The 25,353-nt window shown below is 42.5% G+C and overlaps 1 protein-coding gene across 10 annotated transcripts in view; it reads right to left on the minus strand.

Moving 5' to 3' along the window:
* LOC144694436 (C-terminal-binding protein 2) overlaps positions 1 to 25,353 on the minus strand; it is a 312,875-nt gene that overhangs the window by 31,496 nt on the left and 256,026 nt on the right. For all 10 annotated transcript variants that reach the window (XM_078564845.1, XM_078564840.1, XM_078564844.1 and 7 more), the window contains one exon: positions 13,318 to 13,524. In XM_078564845.1, the coding sequence (XP_078420971.1) occupies positions 13,318 to 13,524 (207 nt within the window). The remainder of the gene's footprint in view (positions 1 to 13,317; positions 13,525 to 25,353) is intronic.

Genomic DNA, 25,353 nt, shown 5'->3' on the forward strand with positions numbered 1-25,353 from the left:
CACCCTCCAGTGAACTGGCATCTACACTATCCTTGCCCCTACTCTTGCTGCGCTTGTGTCTGGTGTCTCACTATGTGAAGATTCCATCTTTAGTCTATCCTCTAAATTTTGTCATATTGTCATATCTGAACGGGTGACTGTGAGCGTAAAATCAAATGACAGTGCTATGTGTTGACCACTCCTGTCTTGTTGGTATTCCTCCGTTGCCTGGCTGGGCTGCATCTCCAGGGTACTTGAAAGGAGAAAGGCCAAGAATAGGGTTATGGCAGGGGGAGGTGGAAATGCAGAAGGTGCATGCTTACACCATTTTCAGCTTGTAAATCACAACAGGGTGTCAGGTGAGGGCTAGTGGGGTGTGAGGAGGAGCATTAGGTATTAGGCTGCCATCTTCAATGACTTTTGCCTCTGTCGCTGGCCACGGCCTCAGTGGGAGTGGGGGATGAGGGTCTCAATACTGAATGGTATCATCCCTTCCAGGGGAATTAAGACATGCAGAAACGCTTGACCCCCTCCGATTAGTTTCTGCTACCTCTAGCTGTGCACTATCTTGTCTTCAAGAGAATGGTAAGTGCATCAGTGAGTGTCCTGCAATCTGTTTGGCTTATGTGGCTGTCATGGTCGAATAGTTGGTAGTGTATGCATGCTGTAGGATGTGAGTGTGAGATTTGCAGCAATGCTAAATGTGTGAGGGTGCGATTATGCATTTGAATATCAGTTATGAGTCCTGATTAGTAGGAATTGTTGGTAGGTGAGTAATAGTCTGTGGTGATTTGGCAATGTGTGAGGTTAGTGGTACAGTCGATAGAACATGACATTTGAAGATGAATTCAGCAATCTTGACTACACATTTGAGGTCATTGAACCTCTTGTGGCACTGCATCAAGGTCCTTCGGGCTTGGCGCCTGGCACTGACCTCGGTTGACATCTCCCGCTGTCTTTTCAATGTTTCTCGGGAGGGCTCCTGGCCTCCTGTGATTACAAAACATCTCTCCTTATTTCCACCTCCTTCACCAAGACCTCCAGTGCAGTGTTGAAGCTCACTCACTCTCAAGTTGTGCTATTCTTCGCTGTTTTGCAGTTCCAGGTCCAGATGCTGCCAACACCTGCTCTAGCCACAATGCACCTCCCTCTTAAGAGTTGCAGGCTAGCTTTGAGCAATGTTAGCAAGTTACGATTTAGGGCCCCCTGCTGATAGGTGCAGCCAACGAGAAAACTGTGATTTGTTCTCGTTGAATGCAGAAGTCATTCTATTGAGCGGGCAGCAAGAAGTTGGCATGATTTCTATATTATATCCAATAGACGTGGCTTAATATCTCATCACAAAACCCATACCTTTTCTTTTGGAGGCTATCCAATTTAGCCCACTATATCTTTTGCTAAATCAATATTTGAAAATAAAATAATTTTAAGATGAAAAGATTATAATGTAGGACGCTTCTCAATAGTTGCTGGACAGAATGTTCATCTACAGGCAGTTATGCTTGGTTCATTAAACATTTAATGAAAGTATAAGAATTTTATCATACTGCAACTCAGCTTTTTCACCTAACGATGAAAGGCATGAATTTAGCCAAAGAATAATGGCAATAGCTCTATAAGCTGCAGTGCACATCCTTCTGGTCTGAGTCATGGACATAATGTACAAAGAAAAACCTTTGAAAATATAAAACATTTCAAATGTAGCTGGCATTCAGGTGACCTGGTTTGCCGCTCAGGTCCACAGCTATCATCTTACAGCTGCAATCCTGCACTGTGCTTTCATCTTACAATACAAAACCTCAAAATCCAATGCTAAGTCTTAATTTGAGTCACCATAAGCCCCAAGAGACATTGCCCATTTAATGCCAGCATTTCAAGGTCACATTTTAAGATTATAATTTAGGTGTGACCACTTCATAACAGGGGATTGGGATGAACGATGCACTAAAAGGTTTCAATCCATTACTTGCATCATATTCCCAACAAATAGATCGGTACTGACAACATTTTATCTTGCCCCACAAGAACATTTTGCCAATTTCATGAAAGAAGTTGTTGACAATAATATCATTTGTAACTTGTTGTCATGGCAGTTTCTGGTTAAATGGATTTTTAATTGGGCATGACTAGGACAACTGTCACGGTTAGAGCTGAGGGCCCTGACTCATATTTAATGAAGAGTTTCTGATAAAGAAGAACAGCTGCGGTGTAATCACTAGGTCATTAGACACAATGTCATTCTACTCAATATCCCAGTGACCCAGCTACCAACTACTGTTTAAAGACTTGTACGTGTTTCCTTACAAAACTATACAGTCTAAATATAAACTTTGTTTTAGCATCAGCTATTTATAGGCTTTCTTGGAGTGACAAACGTTTAAATGTGCAATTTAACATTTTTGAAAATGGAAAACTACATCATTTACCTCGCAACTCTTTAAAAGACATTGCAGTGTAGTTTCTCCTTAATGCCAACAGGCTAACAATGTGTGAACATTTATCTAATCCTGATCATAATATGACTAAGATCGACATCATGCTTGAAAGAGCGAGACCCAAAACAGCCAATACAGCTGGGATTTTCAGCTTATCAGAGGGAGCCAGAACAAATTCATAAGGGATTGGTAAAACCTGATTGAATTTTTTGAACAGATGACTATAGAAGTGGAAGGGGAATGTCTCTGGATGTTATTTAAATGGACTTCAAGAAGACATTTGATAACGTCCCTCATAGGAGACTGTTAGCTAAAGTTGAATTCCATGGAATTAAGGCAAATTACTGACCTGGCTAGGAAATTGGCTGAGCACCAAGAGATAGAGAGTAAGGGATAATGTCCAACTGACAGAATGTGACTGACTAATGGTGTCTTTCAAGGATCTGTGTTGGGGCGTCAATTATTCGTCATATTTATTAATGACTTAAGATGATGGGATAGAAAACATCATATTCAAGTTTGTTGATGACACAAAGAGAGGCAGCATTGTAAGCTGTGCGAAAGAAAATATAACATTATTATGAGATATTGATCAATTAAGAGAATGGGCAAAACTGTGGCAAGCGGATTCCCAGGGAGGCAAATATGAGTTCATTCACTTTGATTCTAAAAAGGATGGAACAGGGTACTTTCTGAATGGTGGAAATAGGAGATCCAAAGAGACTTGTGGGTCTAGGAACCTAGCTATTAAAATGTCACGAGCAGAGAAGGAAAATAATTGAAAAGGCTAATGGAATGCTGGCCATTTTACCTAGAGAGGTAGAAGTCATGCTTCAGCCATACAAAACCCTGGTTTGACCATACCTGGATGACTGTGAGCAATTCTGGGCACTACGCCTTAAAAATAACATACTTGACTTAGAGAGAGTGAAACATGGGTTTTCCAGAACAATACCTAGTCTCCATGGGTTAAATTATGAGGAAAGATTACACAAACTGGGGTTATATTCCCTGGAATTTAGATGGTTGAGGGGTGATTTAATCAAAGTTTCCAAGATCTTAAGGGGAATAGATAGGGCTCATAGAAAGAAATTATTTCAGCTGTGTGGGTAGTCAAACCACATTTGCTGTTCTCCAGTGGGCACAGTCTAAAAATTAAAACCAGACCTTTCTACACTGCTACATGCAAAGGGTGGTAGGTTTGAAACTCTCTTCCACAAACGGCAATTGTTGCTCGTTCAGTTGTTGATTTTAAAACTGAGATTGAAAGATTTTTGTTAACCAAAGGTATCAAGGGGTATGAGCATATGAAGTAGGACCCTTCAACTAAGGGGAACAGCTGCTCCCCATCCACCCTGTCCATGCCCCTCATAATCTTGTACAACTCGATCAGGTCGCCGCTCAGTCTTCTCTGCTCCAATGAAAACAACCCAAGTCTATCCAACCTCTCTTCGTAACTTAAATGTTTCATCCCAGGAAACATCCCGGTGAATCTCCTTTGCACCCCCTCCAGTGCAATCACATCCTTCCTATAATGTGGCGACCAGAACTGCACACAGTACTCCAGCTGTGGCCTCATCAAGGTTCTATACAACTCCAACATGACCTCTCTACTTTTGTAATCTATGCCTCAATTGATAAAGGCAAGTGTCCCATATGCCTTTTTCACCACCCCACTAACATGCCCCTCCACCTTCAAGGATCTATGGACACACACGCCAAGGTCCTTTGTTCCTCAGAACTTCCTGGTGTCATGCCGTTCATTGAATACTTCCTTGTCAAATTACTCCTCCCAATGAGTACCACCTCACACTTTTCAGGGTTAAATTCCATCTGCCACTTATCTGCCCATTTGACCATCCCGTCTATATCTTCCTGTAGCCCAAGACACTCAACCTCGCTGTTTACATAAATGACGAATAATAGGGGACCCAGCACAGATCCCTGTGGTACGCCACTGGACACGGGCTTCCAGTCATTAAAGCAGCCTTCTGTCATCACCCTCTGTCTCCTACAACTAAGCCAATTTTAAATCCACCTTATCAAATTACCCTGTATCCCATGTGCATTTGCCTTCTTTATAAGTCTCCCATGTGGGACCTTGTCAAAGGCTTTGCTGAAATCCATATAAACTACATCAACTGCACTACCCTCATATACATTCCTGGCCACCTCCTCAAAAAATTCAATCAAATTTGTTAGGCATGACCTCCCTCTGACAAAGTCATGCTGATGATCCCTGATCAAACCTTGCCTCTCCAAGTGGGGATAGATTCTCTCCTTCAGAATTTTCTCCAATAGTTTCCCTACCAGTGACATATACTCACTGGCCTGTAGTTCCCTGGCTTATCTCTACAACCCTTCTTAAATAGTGGAACCACATTTGCTGTTCTCCAGTCCTCTGGCACCTCCCCCGTGGCCAGAGACGAATTAAAAATTTGGGTCAGAACCCCTGCGATCTCCTCCCTTGCCTCCATCAGCAGTCTGGGATACAAATCATCGGGACCTGGAGACTTGTCCACTTTTAAGCCTGCCAACACCTCCAATACCTTGTGACTTCCTGTATCAATTTGCTCAAGAACCTCGCAGTCTCTCTCCTCGAGTTCCATACCTTCATCCTCATTCTCTTGGGTGAAGACGGATGTGAAGTATTCGTTCAACACTCTACCGATGTCCTCTGGCTCCACCCATAGATTGCCCGCTTGGTCCCTAATGGGCCCTACTCTTTCCCTGGTTATCCTCTTCCCATTGATATACTTATAGAAGATCTTGGGATTTTCCCTACTTTTACCAGCCAGAGCTCTCATATATCCCCTCTTTGCTCTCCTAATTGCTTTCCTAAGCTCCACCCTGCACTTTCTGTACTCCACTAATGCCTCCGCTGATTTGCTCCCCTTGTACCTGCTAAAAGCCTCTTTTTTCCTTCTCATCGTATCCTGAATATCTCTGGTCATCCATGGTTCCCTGGGCTTGTTACTCCTTCCTATCACCCTAGAGGGTGATAGGAAGGAGTAACAAGCCCAGAGAACCATGTTCAGCCTGTACACTCCCCATTTCCTTTTTTAACGTCCCCCACTGCTCTTCTGTAGATTTCCCACAACTACCTGTTCCCAGTCTACCTTGGCCAGATCCTGCCTTATTTTACTAAAATCCACTCTCCCCCACCCAAAACATTTTTTTGAAACTTGTCTATTTCTTTGTCCATAACAAGATTAAATTGTACCATGTTGTAGTCGCTATCACTAAAATGTTCCCCCGCCACCACCACAGCCACCTGTCCGGCTTCATTCCCCAGAATTAGGTCCAGCACTGCACCGTCCCTTGTTGGACCCTCTACATATTGACCTAAAAAGTTCTCCTGTACACATTTCAAGAAATCCACTCCATCTAAGCCCTTAACACTATGTCTATCCCAATTAATGTTGGGAAAGTTGAAATCACCTAATATAATTATCCTATTGTGATTGTTTTTACACACTTCCGCAAATTGTGCACATATTTGCTCCTCAATATCCCGCTGACTATCTGGGGGTCTATAATAAACACCTAGCAATGTGGCTGCACCTTTTTTATTCCTTAGCTCTACCCACAAAGCTTCATTCGATGCCCCCTCCAAGATATCATCTCTCCTTACTGCAGTAACTGACTCCTTAACTAATAATGCAACGCCTCCTCCTCTTTTACCCCCTGTCTCGCCTAAAGATTCTGTAATCCCGGAATATTGAGCCACCAATCCTGCCCTTCCCTCAACCATGTCTCTGTGATGGCTACTATATCACAATTCCACGTGTCAATCCTCACCCTTAACTCATCCGTTTTACCTGCAATATTCCTGGCATTAAAGTAGAGGCCATCCAGCCTTGCCTTACTCCCTTGAAACTTAATGCAGCTGTACTCCCTCTGACTTAATTGTTTTACTGTATTATGATGTGTCCCTATTCTGCTAACATTGTGTCCCCTCCCCCTGCCGAATTAGTTTAAACTCCTCCCAACAGCACTAGCAAACCCGCCTGCAAGGATGTTAGTCCCGCTCTGGTTCAGAGACCATAGACCATCCCGCTTGTACAGGTCCCACCTTCCCCAGAAACGGTCCCAGTGATCCAGGAATCTAAAACCCTCCCTCCTGCATCACCTCTTAAGCCACGTATTCATCTGCGCTTTTCTCCTATTTCTGAGCTCGCTAGCATGTGGCACTGGGAGTAATCCAGAGATTACAACCCAAGAGGTCCTGCTTTTCAGTCTACTGCCTAGCTCCCTGAATTCTTGATGCAAGACCTCATCCCTCTTTCTACCTACGTCATTGGTATCAACATGTACCACGACCTTTGCCTTATCACCCTCCCCCTTCAGGGTGCCCTGCAGCCGTTCAGTGACATCCTGGACCCTGGCACCAGGGAGGCAACACACCATCCTGGAGTCACGTTGACGGCCACAGCAGCGCCTATCTGTTCCCCTGACTATAGAATCCCCTATTACGATTGCTCTTCCTCTCTCCCTCCCCTCCTGTACAGACAGGTTGCTTGTGGTGCCAGAAGCTTGACTCTGTCTGCACTCCCTGGAGGAACCAACACCCTCATCAGCCTCCAAAATGGAATACTGATTTGCAAGCGGGACCCCAAGGGACTCCTGAACTACCTGCCTGTTTCTCTTGGACTGCCTGGTGGTCATCCATTCCCTTCCTTCCTCAAGTCCTTTCAGCTGTGTTGTGACCACCTCTCTAAATGTGCTATCCATGATGCTCTCAGACACACAGATGCTCCACAGTGTCCCCAGCCGCCGTTCCAGCTCTGAAACCTGAGCTTCCAGGAGCTGCAGCTGGACATTTCCTGCACACATGCTGGTCCCGGGCACTGAAAATGTTCCCGGCTTCCCACATGGAGCTTCCCACGGTTTTGAGCTCCCCTGCTATGACTTATCCCTTTAAATTAAACCTTTTAAATCAATTACTCTAGGGCCCTTCTTTTCTGCTCCGCTCATCTAAGTCATTGATATAAATTGTAAAAAGTTGAGGCTCCAGCACAGACCCCTGTGCTATTCCACTCGTCACATCCTGCCAATCAGAAAAAGGCTCATTTAAGTATACTCTCTGTTTTCTGCCAACCAGCCAATCTTCTCCCCACACGCCCTACAGCAGGAGCTTTCATTTTCCGAAATAACATTTGATGTGGCACATTATCAAATGCCTTCTGGAAATCCAAGTACAGCAAATCTACAGGTTCCCCTTTATCCGTAGCACATATTACTCATTCAAAGAACTCCAATAAATCGGTTAAACATGATTTCCCTTTCACAAAACCATGCTGACTCTTCCAGATTACCTTGAGTTTCTCTAAGTGTCCAGCTATAACCTCCATAATGAATGATTCTAACACCTTCCCCATGACAGGCATCAAGCTAACTGGCCTATAGTTTCCTGTTTTCTGCCTTCCCTTCTTATTGAAAAGAGGGGTTAATATTTGCTACTTTTCAGGCTGATGGATATGGGGCAAAGGCTGGTATATGGACTTATGCTGCAGATATGCAATAATTTCACTGAATGGCCGGAAAGGCTAGAGGAGTTAAAGGGCCTACTCCTGTTCCTATGTTCCTTAAAGCAAGGGCTGAAGCCAATTGAAACATCCCTAACGCTGAACTGCCTGAGATCAGATAACTCAGAACAGATAGGAGTTTGATTTTAGGGTCTTTGAGGTCTGTACAGCTTAGCTTTCCCCGAATAAAGTCGGCAAGCGATTAGCAACAACATGGTTGGTGTTATAAACATATTTTAGTCATTCATATCCACGATTAACAGGCAATAGATATACACAACATATATCTATTTGCAGTGTTTCAGAACTGTTAACCTTCACTCAGAGTTGGAATACTGGTGGGATTATCAATATAATTAATTATCAAAATGATTAGTCAGCAAAATTCTAATCTGTAATATTGCTAGACTGTTATTCCACAGAACTCCTAATCATCATTTTGTGGTCAGGGATGACCAAAATGATACATTTTTAGCAGTAGATGGCAGAGAAAACTACAAAATGAAATTGGTACACTGACATTTTACTGGCCTTTTCATTCAATCTAAATGAGCACTGAACCCAGAATACAATGATTTGGTCAGGCACTTTATAACAGCAACGCAGCAATTCAGAACGTACTGCACAGTGCAACAAACAAATGCATTGCATACAACCAATGTTCTCTTTAAGATACCCATGTGTACAGCAATCTTAAAAACGGGCATGCAGTAAAATAAACAGGCTTCACATAAGTTAAAAAATTTAGAGGGAACAATAACCTGCATTTATATAGCACCTTTACATCGTACATTGTCCCAAGGCACTTCCCAAGAACGTAATTGGACAAAAAAAACCCCAACTCAGTGCAACATAAATTCAGTCAACATTAGAGCTGAGTAAGCAAAATTTGTGATGCGTTGTGCCTGCTGTCAGTTCACAGCTTTTCGGAATATCTCTTGCTGAAAAAATACTGATGGAAAATAACTGTAGTTTTTGTCCTTTGACCAGTGTCTTACTGGCCAATCCACTAAATCACTGAGGTGCTACTATGGAGGAGGTTACAGTTCTGTGCAATCTCTCTTCCAGCTCTTGTAATTGAAAGAAGCCAAGAAACAACTGGAACAGTCAAGAGGAAATAAATTTTTTCCAAGTGGAAATGAAATACTATTGACTATACAGTAAAAAAAGAACTACCAGAAGACATTTAAAGGGATAAGTAATGGTTCAAATGACAGCTCCCTCATGTTTTCCTTTAATTGTAGATAAGCTGAAAGCTCACTTACCATTGTGATAAATTCAGATAATTTCACCAAACAGAACTACTGAACCAGAGTTACTTTGCTTCCTTTCCTGTTTTGAGATGAGGAAGCCAATCTAGGCAATCTTTTGCTTCTGATTTTTGCTACATTGTACTCATGTATATTTATATAAATAAAGTTTGTTATCAGAAGCAGCTACACCAAACCATTTTGTGTTCCTTAGGAACTCAAGGAAATGAACTTCCTGTACACCTTTCCGAAGAAGGCAGAAAAAATTATTTGGCTAGGCTCTCAAAAACACCTGAGTGATCAATGTATTATTTTCCGCTTTGTTGAATCTGAGGGCAGAATCTTCAGGTCGGTGAGCGGGGGTGGACCCCGTTTGTCGACGCGTAAAATGACACGCGGTGACGCGCGTCATTCTGATCCTCAGCTTGGCGGGCACGCAGCGGAGTCGGCTTTGCGCCCACCAAACTGTCAAAGGCCTCTTAAGGTCATTTAAAAACTAACAAAAAAAATTAATTGAGCTGCCCGTTCAACCTTAAGATTGGTGGGCAAGTGAAGAGTCCAGCCAGCCTTCGCATTTATCATGAAACCTCATCCATGGGCGGGATGGGGTTTCATGAAGGGTTTATAAATTAAATAAATTTTTTCATTAAAGTTCATTGATATGTCCCAGCTCATGTGACGCTGTCACATGAGGGGACATGTCTTTTAATTTTTCTTTATTAAAATTTTTTAAAATCACACTAATCTCCCTGAGGCAGCTCCATGCCTCAGGGAGATATCTGCGCTCTTTTGCACACATGCGCGAAAGAGCGCAGGCCCCGACTCTCCCTCCTCCCCCCGCCCGCACAAGGAGGGCTCAGTGCTTCCAGGTGCACGTCACGCTGGGCGGGCCTTAACTGGCCTGCCCACGCAAAATGGCGGCACCCAGCCAATCGCAGGCAGTGATCGGCTGCGTGCTCCCCCGCACCCGCTCCCGCCCAACATGATGGATTGGTATGAAGTTTGCATTTTATCCAGTGCTGCCCAGGTCGTTCTTTATTCAGAGAAAATTCTCCCCTGAATAAAGAACGACTGGGCAGCACGTGATAAAATGCAAACTTCATACCAATCCATCATGTTTTAATTACACAAAACCTTGAAGTCGCTGACAAACTTTAGAGACCTATAAGCAACTATATATTTTGAGCAAAACGCTTTTGGATGATTTGTTTGTTTGGGATACAATCAAATTGGCACCCAGGCAGGAAGAAAATGAAGCTTAATATGGCACACTGTATATGGTTTATATTTGGTGCAAATCAAAAATACAGGTACAAAGATGGAGTAGGAGTCAAAAATAGGTAATATTTCGATCAGGAAATTATAGGTATGCAGATATAAATTTTCCACCCATTTGAATTAATGGACCAAAACTCAGGGACTACACTCTATGATATCCTGAGTAGTGCTGCCTATGAGAACTATTTTTCCCCAGTTATGATTCAGTATACATTGGGCCCTGGTAGCTGGACTTTCTGCCCTTGAGGGTGACAAGCTGAAGCCAAATGACTTTAAATTATTCTTCTTTACTCTCCACTTCCCCACAATGGCAACAAATCCCAAATTTTAGACTACGTTAAACTTCAATCCACTAAACAGTACAGTTTAAAGAGTAAAATAAATCCACAACATTTACTTTCTGCGATTCTATGAGTACAGAACTATCAAAGCTTTCAATCAGTAGAAACATTTTCTGCAGCAGATGTAAAATAGATTTTTAGAACGTGAGTATTAATGTTGAATTTTGATCTTCATTCTTAGCAAAATTGGTTTTAAAATATTTTTGAAATTAGTGCTAAAGCCAACCCACTAACAAATCAGCTATTGCCGTCCTGAACATGCTAACAACATTCAGGCTTGGGCTGATAAATGGCCATTAACATTTGCACCACTCGAGTGCCAGGCAATGACCATCTCCAACAACAGAGAAGCTAACCATCTTCCCTTGACATTTAATGGCATTACCATCGCTAATCCCCCTACTACCACCATCCTGGGTGTTGCCATTGACCAGAAACTTAATTGGATCAGCCATATAAGTACTATGGGTACAAGAGCAGGTCAGGGGCTGGGAATTCCTGTTGATAAACTCAGGTATGTTTTAACCTCATCACCTGATGGAAGTTGGGCAACAACAAAAGCTTATATTATATTCATATAGCACCTTTAAGGTAATAAAGCCTTTCAAGATGCATCACAGGAGCATTACTAAACAAGGAGCTATTAGGAGGTCAGATATTAGGTCAGACGAAAGCTTGGTCAAAGAGGTATGTTTTAAGTAGAGTCTTAAAGGAGGAAAGTAAGGTAAGAGGCAGAGAGGTGCTGGGAGGGAATTTCAGAGCTTGGGAGACAGACCATCAATGGTGAAGCAATTATAATTAGGAATGCACAGCAAGAGGCCAGAATTAGAGGAGCACAGTTTTCTTGGAGGATTGAGCGATTGGAGAAGATTACAGAGATAGGGAGGGGCAAGGCCATGGAGGAATTTGAAAACAAGCTTGAGAATTTTAAAATCAAGATGTCACTTGACCAGGAGCCTGTGTAGGTCAAGGGGCACAGCGGGTGATAAGGGAACAGGGCCTAATGCGAATTAAGGCATGGGCAGTAGAGCTTTCAATGACTTCAAGTTTACAAAGTGTAGCATGTAGCCAAGTGTGCACTGGAATAGTCAAGTTTAGCGGAAACAAAGGCATGGGTGAGGTTTTCAACAACAGATGAGTTGAGACGTGGGGTTAAGTTGAACAATGTTACATAAGGTGAAAATAGGTGATCCTGGTGACAGTGCAAATATGAGGTCAGAAACTCTTCTTGGGATCAAATGTGACACCAAAGTTGCGAACAGACTGCCAGTAAGCATTTAAAATGGAGTCGCAGAATTACCTTCCGGACTGCCCTAATGCTGCTGACTACAATTTTAAGTTTCAAGTGCCAAGGACACATGCCCAAAGTCAGTGGGTTCTTTGTTTAAATACACATATTGAGTTCCAGTGACGTCTTTGGAACCTGACTACAATATTAACCTCTTATGGCCTCCATGTCAGGCCAAACCCATTGAGATCGGGAGCCAGGGCCAGGAGCGACACTGAAATGTTAAGTCACTTTTAATTCTTTGGAGGAGAAGCAGGAGTGTACTTGGACAATCCTCTGTTACTTCAAGTAAAAACATTACCACTGAATTTATATACAACTATCCAGATTAAGGCTTTGAAAGTGATTAAATGATATCTCCATTTTCATAATTTTAATGAAAAGCAAATGAGCTCTCAGGGCAGACTTTTCTGTCTGTTTGGGGGTGGGGGGGGGGGGGGGGTTTGTACGGGCGTGTTTGCGGGTGGGTGGGTTCCCAATCGGCGCCCCCAGTCGGGTTGCGCACCGCCATTTCACGTGGGGGGGCCAATTAAGGCCCACGCAGTGATGTCTGCCCTCAAGCGCTGCGCGCTCCCTGTGCAGGCAAGGTGGAGGGGGGGGGATTCCCTGAGCAGGTGTGTGCGCTCTTTCATGCATGCGCGAAAGAGCCCACAGATCTCCCTGAGGCAAAGCGCTGCCTCAGGGAGATCACTTCAACTTTAAAAACTGTGCTGAATGGAGAAGAAAAAAATTATTGACATGTCCCCTCATGTGACACTGTCACATGAGCTGGGACATGTTAATTACTTGAATGTTAAAGCTTAATAAACATTTTTAAAACCCTCATGAAACCTCAGCCCGCCCGTGGATGAAGTTTCATGTTTTATCGGAAGCCCGCCTGGGCTCCTGGCCTGGCTGCCAACCGTAGGGTTGGACGGGTAGCCCTGACAACGATCTCAATTAGGTCATTAACAGTTGTTAATAGGCCTTTGACAGTTTGGCAGGCGTGCAGCAAAATCTAAAAGATGCACGCCCGACGTCACCCCACATCATTTTACGCGTCGGTGTGCGGGTCCCGCCCCCGCTCGCCGGCTGGGAAATTCTGCCCTCCGTTATGATTTTTACATGCTTACTCTGCATTGTGATAAAGATTTTATAGTTATTAATGTGTGTCAATAGCCGAGACAGAAAGCAGCCTTAACTTCATGTTCATTTCAGCCTATCACACACAGTGCTTACCAAAACCGATGAGTCCTAGAGTCTCCCCTCGGATTCTGGCTGCTCCCGACGCCACCTCTCGGATCTGCTCAACACTCTGTACTCGGGTTCCCTCGCGTAGCGCCTGGTATAGCCAGGTGTTTCGTCGGTATAGGTTAAGAATGTGACAGAGGGTTGAATCAGCTGTCTCCTCCACGGCTGCTGCTGGGATGTTACACACTGCAATCCCTGAACAAGAGAACGAAAAACACATCAGGATAGGGGAAAGAAAGGAAAGCGGAAACAAAATCTAGTAAAATGTAATTTCTTAATCTATTATAGATTTAATTAAAAGGGCTTTAGCACATATAAAGTATCAGTAACAGTAAATACAGCAGTGTTTATTGGTGAAAAAATAGCAATGAGGAAATGGAACAGCCCCCAACTCTCACGGGAAACTAAGGAAAGAATTTTCCCGTCGGCGAGTGGGGGTGGGGCCCGCTCGCCGACACGTAAAATGACATGTGGTAACGTCAACCGGGTGTCCCGACATCATCACGCATCATTTAGATTGTCAGTTCGGCGCCCTAGTAAGGCCATTAACAAAGTAATTAAAGTTGTTAAGAATGCTGCCCATCCAACCTTAAGGTTGGCGGGCAGGCGAAGAGTCCAGGTGGATTTTTCATGAAACCTCATCCACGGGCGGGATGAGGTTTCATGAAGGGTTTATTAATTACATAAAACTTATTGAAAAAATTAATGGACATGTCCCAGCTCATGTGACAATGAATTTTTTTTTAACCTTTATTCCATTTCTCAAAGCTTAAACTAATCTCCCTGAGGCACGGAGCGCTCAGTGCTTCCGGGTGTGCGTCATGCTGGGTGGGCCTTAATCGGCCCGCCCACCTAAAATGGCGGCGCACACCCGATCGAGGGCGCCGATCGGGTTCGTGCTTGCTCCCGCCTGCCCCCGCACAACCCCCCCAACAGGGGGAAGTTTCTGCCCTAAAATAAAGATCATTTATTGATTAATTCTGTTTTCACTTTTAGATTCTTTATCTTTATTTTATTTTCCTAATGTATTCGAACTACACTCTCAGAAAATGCCTTCAGCTCTAGTTTTATTGCCTTCTAGTAAAATCAGGTATCTTGAATGACAACAAGTCCATTCTGTTTTCTACAATTTAAGGAACATATTTGCTTCTCTCCAAGCTCTCCACTCTTTGCCTGAAGGGCAGACTTATACAGAGCTATGGTTTCATGTGAACTATTGTCCTACCTTACCCAGATGACTGTCCTTCATATTGAATATAGACACCTCCCAAGCTCTAGACAGGCTATTCAACTGAGATGGAAAGGATGGCCACCAGACAGATTGTGTACTCACTCAGTAACGACAGATTATGTACTCACTCAGTAACGATACTGCCCATTTCCGAGCCATCAGGATGGAAAATCATGGTTCATTTTCCCCCCTATTAGCACAAAAACATTGTCATGTGCCTATTGCTGTGCTGGTTGAGATCACATAGATCAGTCTGTGGATTAAATTTAGGGCCTGATTGTATGATTTATTTTGATATTGATAGTACCTTTATCCATGAAGCCATCAGAGAAGCAATGTCCCCTATAGCATTCGCCAATGCAACTCTCGATCGGACTACTGGGAAATGACACGACAATTAGCCCACTACTGGTAGCCATGCCTTCAGCCACTTAGATCCCACTCCCTGGAATTCTCTCTCTAAAGATCTTTGCCTTTCCACCACCTGTCTTAAATTCACCTCTTTGAAGAAGCTTCTGCTCATTCCCCTAATCCCTCCTCCTTTGGCTTGATGTCTTTATTTCTCATGCCTCAGTGAAAGCCCTGGGATGTTTTTCTATGTTTAAGGTGTCATATAAATGCACATTTCTGGTGTTGTCAAGAATCAACCGCGAATAATGTCAACTTGGGCAAACTACCAGTTGTTATCATTCACCCGTGGAATCATACTCGAGTAGGAAGTCAATGCCTGGAGAGAAGGCGAGAAGATTGGCAAGGTGTGGAAAATGAAACAGATTAGGGAAATCACACATCAGACAACACCCAAGTTGAAAATGGGGATTTATTTCCAAGGCCTAGAATCTTTTTACTGGGCATATCAGTACGGTAAGTTTTCAGAATCACAAGCATGGTATCACATACAAAGTCCATAAGCTCTACTGTATGTAATTGTTCTTGTGTTTTGTAACATAGCGAGGTGTTGCCAAAGAGCTCCCTCAGTCAGAGCCTGTGGCCGCTGCACAAGGCCCTTTTCCCTCTGAAGCCAGAGAAAGGTTTGAAAAAATTGGTTAGGGAGTGAGCCTGCGACACTCTAGCTCACCTCCAAAAAACCTGCTCTGTGGTAACATAAAAGGCTTGTGAGGACCAAGGAAATAAAGGAAATTAGCCGTATATTTCCTACAGTAGCCTTTCATTATTCCTCTCTGCATACCCGTTCTAACATTCTGGCAGACTTCCTGGGCTGGGCTGGGCTGAACCTACACTTAGAAACATTACTGCCCTCGATTCATGCAGCCTAGAGTGATCAGTCTTTCGATGTTCCCTCCTGCCTGCAGGACAGCCCGTAATCCCATGTGCCAACACTGCATGGTGTAGGGAGTTGAAAGAGTCAACAAACTACATACCCATGCTGTCAGGACACATAAACATACCGAAAACAAAATGAACAATTGCAGGCATTTATTGTATTAGTTACGACATGTAAAATGCACCGCTGAGAGTATTGTTCTTTAAGTGGTGAGTTCTGTATCAATATTTAAAAGCCACAACCCTGTTAATTCTATATTTGTTGTCAGGGCAGAATGTAATAATAACGGAAATGCAATACAGTATCACATTGAATCCAGTCTCCCTGCTAGTCTTAGAAACCATTACTATCCATCACTGTCACTTGAAAGCTGAACTGGCAGGCTGATGCTTGCAGCTGTAGCTGCAGTTTGTAACTAACAGTGCTAAGTGGTAAATGCTTCGACCTCCGAAGAAAAAGCATTCCTAAGGGGATATTTACACTCTTCCAATCTGTCAGATTCTGTGTACATCTGTCGTATGTGTGTAAAGCTGGAGTATAGCAGAGCTGCAGAGGTCAGTCCCATACAGTTAAGCAATAGAAAACACTCTCCTCTAGATTAGTTATAGACTATATTGAAGGCAGGGGGAGAGCAGTGAGGGAAATAACATAGCTACGACAGTAACAGTGCTCTGTTTAACAGGCCTCAATGCTCATATGTTCGGTTCCAAGGCTGATTTCCTGGTCCAACAGCCCTAGGCAACTTTCTCTCAACAAACAGGCACTCAAAACATTTATTGTAGATCGCAGTGGATAAGTCGACTGAGTGTATAAGACGACCCCATTTTTTTGGCGCCAAAAATCATGTTTAGGCCGATACTCAGCAGAGTGGACCCCCCCTTTCATGCTAAGAAACTCGCATGAGGAGTCAGCCTCAATTTTCCACCTGTTTTACTCACCTTCTAAGTCTGCGCATGGGATCAAGTAGGCGATACAGGCCCTATTGTCAAGAAGATGCATGGGAGTTTAAGACATGTCTACACAGAGCAGTCTGTGCATGGCGAACAACAAACCGAAATGGGTCCCCCAGAAAAAATGATTAAGTATGAAGCTGGTTTCAAGCTAAAGTGTTCTAACATTTGCTAACTCGAATAAATAACTGTGTTGCAGCGAGGGAATTCGGTGTTGATGAAAAACTGGTGCAAGATTTAAAGAAGAAGCAATGAAGAAGATGACCAAAACCAAATATGCCATCAGAACAGAGACCAGCCACTGGTCTGATCTTGAGAAGCGTGTATGGAAACGGGTCCTTGAAAATTGTCAGAATGGTTATATCGTCACCAGAAAAGCGCTGTGTATATTTACGTAGCTAAGTGGGCCAAATCAAACCGAGTTCAGCAAAGATTTCAGAGCGACAGCTAGTTGGTGTAGCCGCTTTATGGAATTAAAATATCTAGTGTTTTAGTAGATAACCAAAACAGAGATACCAAAAGACCCGCTGTCAAAATTACCAGTTTCCAGTGATTCATCATCAGACAGCAGCAAAAACATGACTACCCATGATGTCACATCAGCAATATGGATGAAACATCTACGAACTTTGATATGCTCAAGATTCATGGTGCGTGGCTGACGGATCAAAATTAAAGCCAATAGTAATTTTCAAATGTAATAAACCATGCCAAAAATCAAGTTCCCTGCAGGAACTTTTGTGCATGTCCATGACAATGGTTGGACGGATGAGGATGGAGTGAGGTTATGGATCGATAATATGAGGGAACAGATGTCCCGGTGGCCTGTGCAACGAATGGGACATGTTCAGGTCCCAAATAACCAATGAGATCAAGAAGTGCCTTTGAGAAAATAACAGCCAAATTTGCAGTTATACGAGGAGGTCTAAGGTCTGTAGTTTAACCTCTGGATGTGTGCCTCAACAACTCACTCAAGGCTCATGTTTGCGCCGTAGGTGGATGGTTGATGGAGAGAGTGGAAATGTGCATGCTGCCCCACTTGATTTTCTTTTCATGGGGTGTGGGTGTCGCTGGCGAGGCCAGCATTTGTTGCCCGTTCCTAATTGCCTTGAACTGAGTAGTTTGCTAGGCAATTTCAGAGGGCAGTTCAGAGTCAACCATGCTGCTGTGGGACTGGAGTCACATGTAGGCCAGGTGAGGACAGCAGGTTTCCTTCCCTAAAGGACGTTAGTGAAGCAGGCGACAATCGATGATAGTTTCATGGTCACCATTATTGAGACTAGATTTCAATTCCAAATTTATTAATTGAATTTAAATTCCACCATCTCCTGTGTTGGGATCTGAACCCATGTCCCCGAAGCATTAGCCTGGGCCTCTGGATTACTGGTCCAGTGACATTAACACCATGCCACTGTCTTTACTTGATGCGTGTGGTTTTGTCATCAAATTGTGAGTTGTTATTAATGCACAATCTGTCATCACATTGTTCAAAAAATGCAGATTATCCAATTCAATGGATGGATAGGAGGATGATTTGTTTCAGAGGGATGATTCTGAAACCACAGGTGCCACATCTGATCCAGAGTGGAACCCTTACGACAATGCCATAGCCAAAGTGACTTGGAATGAATTCGATGAACTCTTCGTGTCAGATGCTAAAGACAATGAATTTGACAGTTTTTAAAATGTTTTGATTGCGGTCTAAGGTATCCTTGTAGAATCAATTAATTCAATTAAACATGCCACTGGTGTTATGTTCTTTTTCACATTTTGAAATGGGTGACCATCCACACGAACACTGGCAGTTCACATTTCATATTTGGCAAATAAGTCGACCCCTGTTTGTGGAAGCATTTTGAGGCTTCAAAGGTCGATTTATACACTGCGATCTACGGTAATGTTTGCTAGGTTCAATATCAAACCAAGCAGATCTAATACAACTGAGCATAAAATAAATGTTCTGGTGAAAGGTCATCAATCTGAAACATTGACTTGGTTTTTCTCTCTACAGATGCTGCCAGACCTGCTGAGTACTTCCAGTATTTTTTGTGTTTATTTCAGATTTTTCTCATTCACAGTGTTTTGTTTTTGCATAATATAGAGACCTTGTTTGATTAACTACAAAAAAAGGCAAAGGAGAATATTGTAAAAGATAAGTAAATAAAAATATAACCAAACATGAAAGAACTACCGTGTGAACCCATTAGTTATATCTCTCAATCTTTCAGTAGACACCTGGTATTGTTACTGAGTCATTGAGACTAGATAGGTCAAAATTCACAATACGTGCTGAATTAGCTGATTCTCTGTCAGGACAGACATACAGGTGGCACAATTGCAACCTTACGCTAGCAACAGGAATAAAGTTCTCATTTCAACTGTCCTTGAAAAATGTTCATGTGTGAATATCCAGTCAGGCTCTCACTGTCCTGTAACCTGCTATATGGTTCAAAGGTGAAAAATTAGTTGGTTAAGGTACTGCAGGGCTGCTAACATCCTGACTGAAATCATTAAGGGATGTGGGGGGGGATATTGAAATTCTTTTTTTGTAGAAGGTATAATAAACACAAAAAAACCTCAACAAAAGGGTAGAATAATTTAAAAGTTGACATGTTTAATTTTTATGCGAGCCTTTATGTATTGTTACTTGTTGGACAATTAAAATGCAAAACATTCATGAAATGGGTGGTGTTTAAACAAAATGCCAAAGGTACACAATGTAGTCTTCAAGAACAACCTATTAGCAACTGAAGGTCACATCTATAATGAAAATACTACCATTAACAATATGGGATGGTAAAAGGATCACTGCAGTTAATTGCACTAAAGTCAATATCTGACAATTGATTATTTCCACTAAGTGAACAGAAACTGGAAACCACAATTCTTTTCTCCATATATCTGTTAATAACCATCTGACCATTGCTATAGTAAATCGTTTTATTGCATCTATACAGCATTTTAAACAGAAAACCAAGCCAAGGCATAACAATAAAGAGATGCTGAGCCAATGAAGAAAGCACTGGGATGCTGCCTTGTATAAGGAAATACAATTATGAACAAAGCTGATTACTTTATAAGATTACAAGGTGATTTGATAGAGATATTTAAAATTATAAGGGTTGGGACAGAGGGATACACTGGTTGAGGGATCTGGCATGAAGGGGAGCAAATTATAAGCAACACATTTAGGACAGAGTGGAAGCAATTCCTTTTTACAGAGGGTGGTATTAAATGTTAATAATTGGAGAAGAAACCATGTCAACTTTTAAGAATAGGTTACATACATGGTTGGAGGAAAAGGGGATAAATGGATAAGGGATCAGGGAGGTATATGGTTTAGGAATACTGATCGCATGTGTCGAGGGTAAACACCAATTGTTTGGACATATTGTACTTTCTATCAAATTCTAGGTACGGAGGAGCGACCAAAAACTTGGTCAAAGAGGTGAGTTTTACGGAGAGTATTAGAGGAGCAGCAGGAGGTGGAGAAATGGAGTGACACGTTAAGATTTCAGAGTGTGGGGTCTAAGCGGCTTAAGACCACCAAAGGTACAGCACCCCTTTCACCCTACAAGAGAACAGAATCACATGAAGAGTTGGAGAAAGGTGAAAGGGAAGAGATTGTTGGGCTGGAGATGGTTTTGGGCAGTGAGGGAATATCAGGAAGACAGAGTAGTAGTAATGAGTTGGGTAGGATTGATGGTGGTGCTGGTGAGGTGAGGGGACAGGGGGATGCAAGTTCAATACTGAGAGGGACAAAGTGAGGAAACAAGGATGAAAGAAGTAACACAGGTTTGAATCTGCAGCACAGCCAAAATGCACAAGTGAATGGGCACAGGAAATTCAGGTTGCATAGCCATTAAGGAGACTGGGTGAATTTTGCTCTGGTTGTAATATTAGTTCTAAACTTCTGAAGGCTGTGTTTCCTTTACTTTTAATTGTACATTCCCAGTCTGGATCACATGATAAATAGCTATTAATTCAGTAACTTGACAACCAATTAAAAAATGCAGCATGTGACTCTGATCCTTCCTCCAAAGTTCCCTCCACAGCCTATCTGCTCCATTCTACCAATTCTGCATGGCATGCTTTAAGGCTGTTTCAGTTCCATGCAGCCTTCAAATTGTTAGGAAAGCTAAAATTTTAAAATGATGGCCTTTTTAAATATCAAATGTGTGTGAAGTTGGAGAGTCTGTTCGCCTATTCAAGCTTACGTTCTCTGCCTATCTGACAGTGGATACTAAGGTTCTTACTAAATTTTGCATCCCGTGTTCCTCCCATAAATTTTCAAAGATACTGTGGCAATAGGATTTATGCCATCATGACCAGGAGATTTGTCAGCTTTTAGTTTAGCCCATTTATTTCTCCATTACTTTTGCTTTATTAATATTAATTACTCTAAGGTCTCACCCTCATCAGAACCTTCATTCTCCATAATTTCTGATATGTTGTACTGAAAAGTCAGACTCAAAATATTTGTTTAATGTCTCTGCCATTTCCTTACTCCCCTTTAAAATTTCTCGGCTCCCTCTCTAATAAACCAACAAACACGTCTGCTATTCTCTTCCTTTTTACATACTTGCAGAAGTTCTGAAAATTTGTTTTATATTTCTTGATAACTTATTTCCTTTCTGTTTTCTCCCTCTTTATCAATTTCTTGTTCTCCTTTACCACTTTTTGAAGTTCTCCCAATCCTCAGGTTTAATATTCTTTTGTCAACATTATAAGCCTCTGTTTTTAATCTAATACTAGCCTTAACTTAGCTACTTTTCTTTTCTTTATTCTTTCATGGGGTGTGGACGTCGCTGGCAAGGCCAGCATTTGTTGCCCATCCTCAATTTCCCCTCGAACTGAGTGTCTTGCTAGGCCATTTCGGGGGCACTTAAGAGTCAACCACACTGCTATGGGTCTGGACTCACATGTAGACCAGAACAGGTAAGGATGACAGATAAGGATGACAGATTTCCATCTCTAAAGGACATGAATGAACCAGATGGGTTTTTAATGACAACTGATGGTAGTTTCATGGTCACCATTACTGAGACTAGCTTTATATTCCAAATTTATTAATTGAATTTAAATTCCACCAGCTCTCCTAGTGGGATTTAAACCCATGTTCCCATGACATTAGTCTGGGCCTCTGGGTTATTAGTCCAGCAACATGACCACTACGCTGCCATCTCCCCTTAACTAGTTGGCAATGGACATACCACTTTTCCAATGGAGTTTTTATTCGTTGCCACTGTTTTTCTGTTGTTTTATTTTTAAATTTAATTTCTCAAATACCTCAGCCAACTCACCACTCAAATCTCCGTAATTTGTTTTATTTAAATTTAAGACCATAGCTTCAGACATAACCAGATCTCTCTCAAACTTGAAGTGAATTTGTAGTATAAGGGTGTTCAGCATAGCAAGGGTTAATGTGGGACTGGAGAACAGTACTGCCCACAGTATGACGTAGACACACACATGACAGCGGACAGAAAACAGAGTTGTTTGGAAAAAAAGTCAAGAAGTCAGTTCCTACTTGGAGCTATACTTTGTACATATGTAAATAATTGCACATTATCAATAAACACTACTGTTCAACCTTACAAGCCTTTGAACCTCTTCATGAGACCTACTGAACAAACCCTTAAAACAGAGGGCGGAATCGTCCCAGATTTGCACCGAGTGTGATCAGCAGGTGGGAAAAACGACATTATACCCGCTGGCCGCAATGGCCGCTTCTCATGCCATGTGGTTATACTCCAATCCTGCCGCACTAATTATGCATTCCCGTAAACCACGCTGTTTTGATGTCGGGCAGACTCCGATTCGCCCACCATGCCATTACCTCGCTGCTCCATCACACCGGGCGCTACATTTAAAGTACAGCCACACGCACACCTCGCAGTGCTTCCCGCCCAGGATTACTGCAAAGAAGACATGGCTCAAAAGGCAAGAAGATTGCAGCCCCCAGGTGTAGTGACGCATCCCTTGAGTGTCTTTTGAATGCCGTGGAGGCCCACTGTGATGTCCTCTAACCCCGCTCAGGCCACGGGAGAGGCAGCAACATTACCACTCCTGCTTGGTAGGCGATGTTTCCTAGTTGGTTCCTCTATATACAGTACTAGAAAACTGTCTTGAATGCATTCTATGAACTCATCCTCCAAATTCCTTTTGCCAATTAGGTTTGCCCAGTCTATACGAAGGTTTGTCCAGTCCATATGAAGGTTAAAGTCACCCAGGATAATTGCATTACCCTTGTTACATGCTCCTCTAATATCCTGATTATACTCTGTCCAACACTATCAAACTTAGCTGGCCCTAAAAACTACTCCCATCAGTATTTTCTGCCCTTTGTTATTTCTTAGCTCCACCTGTATTGATTCTACATTTTGAATTTTTGGGCTAAGATCCCTTCTCCCTACTGACTTTATCAAATTCTTTATCACCAGGGCTATCCCACCTCTTTCTTCATTTTGCATGCCTTTTCCAAAAGTCAAGCACCCTGGAATATTTAGTTCCTGACCTTGGGTCACCCTACAAACCACATCTCATTAATATTTACTAGACCAAACTCATTTATCTCTATCTGTGCCATTAATTCATCTATCTCGTTATGACTGCTTCGTGTATTCGGATATAACACCTTTACTTTTAACTTTTTACTATTTCTCCCTGACGTGGTCTTGGTCACTAATGCCCTATTTACTGTTATTGAATTCTCTGTCCCTTCCTGACACAATCTGCTTGGTGTTATCCAAAGCACTACTCAGCTCTGCAGTGCTCAATTTTCTCTTCAGACATGCAAATTTACCCTTATCTGAACCCTCGCCTCCCCATTATTGGTTTAAAGCCCTATCTATGGCCCTAGTTATTTAATTTGCCAGGACACTGGACCCAGCTCGATTTAAGTGGAGTTCATCCCTCTTGCCCAGTACTGAAGGCTCTGACCCATAAGTGAAGCCCCTTTCTCCCTTACCACTCTGTCAGCCACACATTTAAACCTCTAATCTGTTTGTCCCTATGCCAATTTGTGCATGGATCAAATAGAAATTTGGAGATTACTACTTTTTGAGGTTCTGCTTATTAATTTGGACACTGGCTCTTCAAACTCTCCCAACTGAATCTTATTGCTAGTTCTACTTATGTGGACCACAACAACAGGATCCTCCACTTCTTCGCCAAGTTCTTTTCTAATCAATCTACGTTTTTTTTTGTTTCCTAAATTACAAATCTTTTAAACTATAAATTACATAAAATCAAAATAGCAAATGTATCTCATTAAGAGCCTTATATCTGCGTACATTTCCTGCCTGCAAAACCATACACATTTATGTACAGCAAACGTTAATTAAGATGAATAACTAGTTAATCCAGTTTGTGGTGGTGCTGGTTGAAGGGGCCTCTTCAAATAGTGCCACATGAACAGGCAGATGAGGCTGCCAACATTCCAGTACTCCTTCAAGTATTGGAGTGGAGTGCCAGCTTAATGTGCTCAAAGCCTGGAGTGGGGCTTGGAACTACAACCTTCTGATTCAGAGGCAACATGGTACTAACTGAGCCAAGCAGATAGTTGTTATGGATAATACCAGGTCTGGAGGGATGTTTCTGATGTTGACTGTGGGCCTGAAGTATAATGGCAATTCACCCATTGCATAATAGAAACAAATGTACAGGAACAAGATGTCACATGATTGAAATCACAGAATCACAACATGGTTACAGCATAGGAGCTTGCCATTTGACCCGTTGTGTCTCTGCTCCCCTGCCCTTTCCCCGTAGCCTGGCAAATTTTCAGTTTTCCCTTTTGGAAGTCCCGATTGTATCTGCCTCCACCACACTCTCAGGCAGCACGTTCTAGATCCTAACCACTTGCTGTGTAAAACACCTCATGTCGCTGTTGGTTCTTTTGCCAATCATCTTAAAGCAGAGTTCTTTGGTTCACGACCCTTCTGCCAATGGGAGCAGCTTCTTCATCAATTTTGTCTAGACCTCTCATGATTGTAAATACCTCTATCTTTTCTCCTCTACCTCCAGCTTCTGCAACCTATCCATGTCTCTCTACTCTGGAACTATTCTTGTAAATCTTTTCTGCACCCTCTCTAAAGCATTCACATCCTTCCTAAAGTGCAGTACCCAGAACTGGACACAACGCTCCAGTTGAGGCCAACCCAGAGTTTTATAAAAGATCATCTTAACTTCTGTGCTTTTGTACTCATTGCCTCTATTTATAAAGCCCAGGATCCTGTATGCCTTTTTAACCACTTTCACAATCTGCTCTGCCACCTTCAACAGTTTACGTACATGAGCCCCACAGGTCTCTCTGCTCCGGCACCCTCTTTAGAATTTTACATTTTATTTCATATTGCCTCTCTTCATTTTCCCTATCAAAATCTATTACTTCACACTTCTCTGCATTAAATTCATCTGCAATTTGTCCACCTATTCTACCAACCTGTCTACGTACTCTCGAAGTCTATCATCATCCTCCTCATAGTTCACAATACTTCAAATTTTGCGCCATCTGCAAATATTGAAATAGTAACCTGCACACCCAAGTCTAGGCT

The sequence above is a fragment of the Cetorhinus maximus genome, chromosome 20, assembly GCF_964194155.1.
Source record: "Cetorhinus maximus chromosome 20, sCetMax3.hap1.1, whole genome shotgun sequence".
NCBI lineage: Eukaryota > Metazoa > Chordata > Chondrichthyes > Lamniformes > Cetorhinidae > Cetorhinus > Cetorhinus maximus.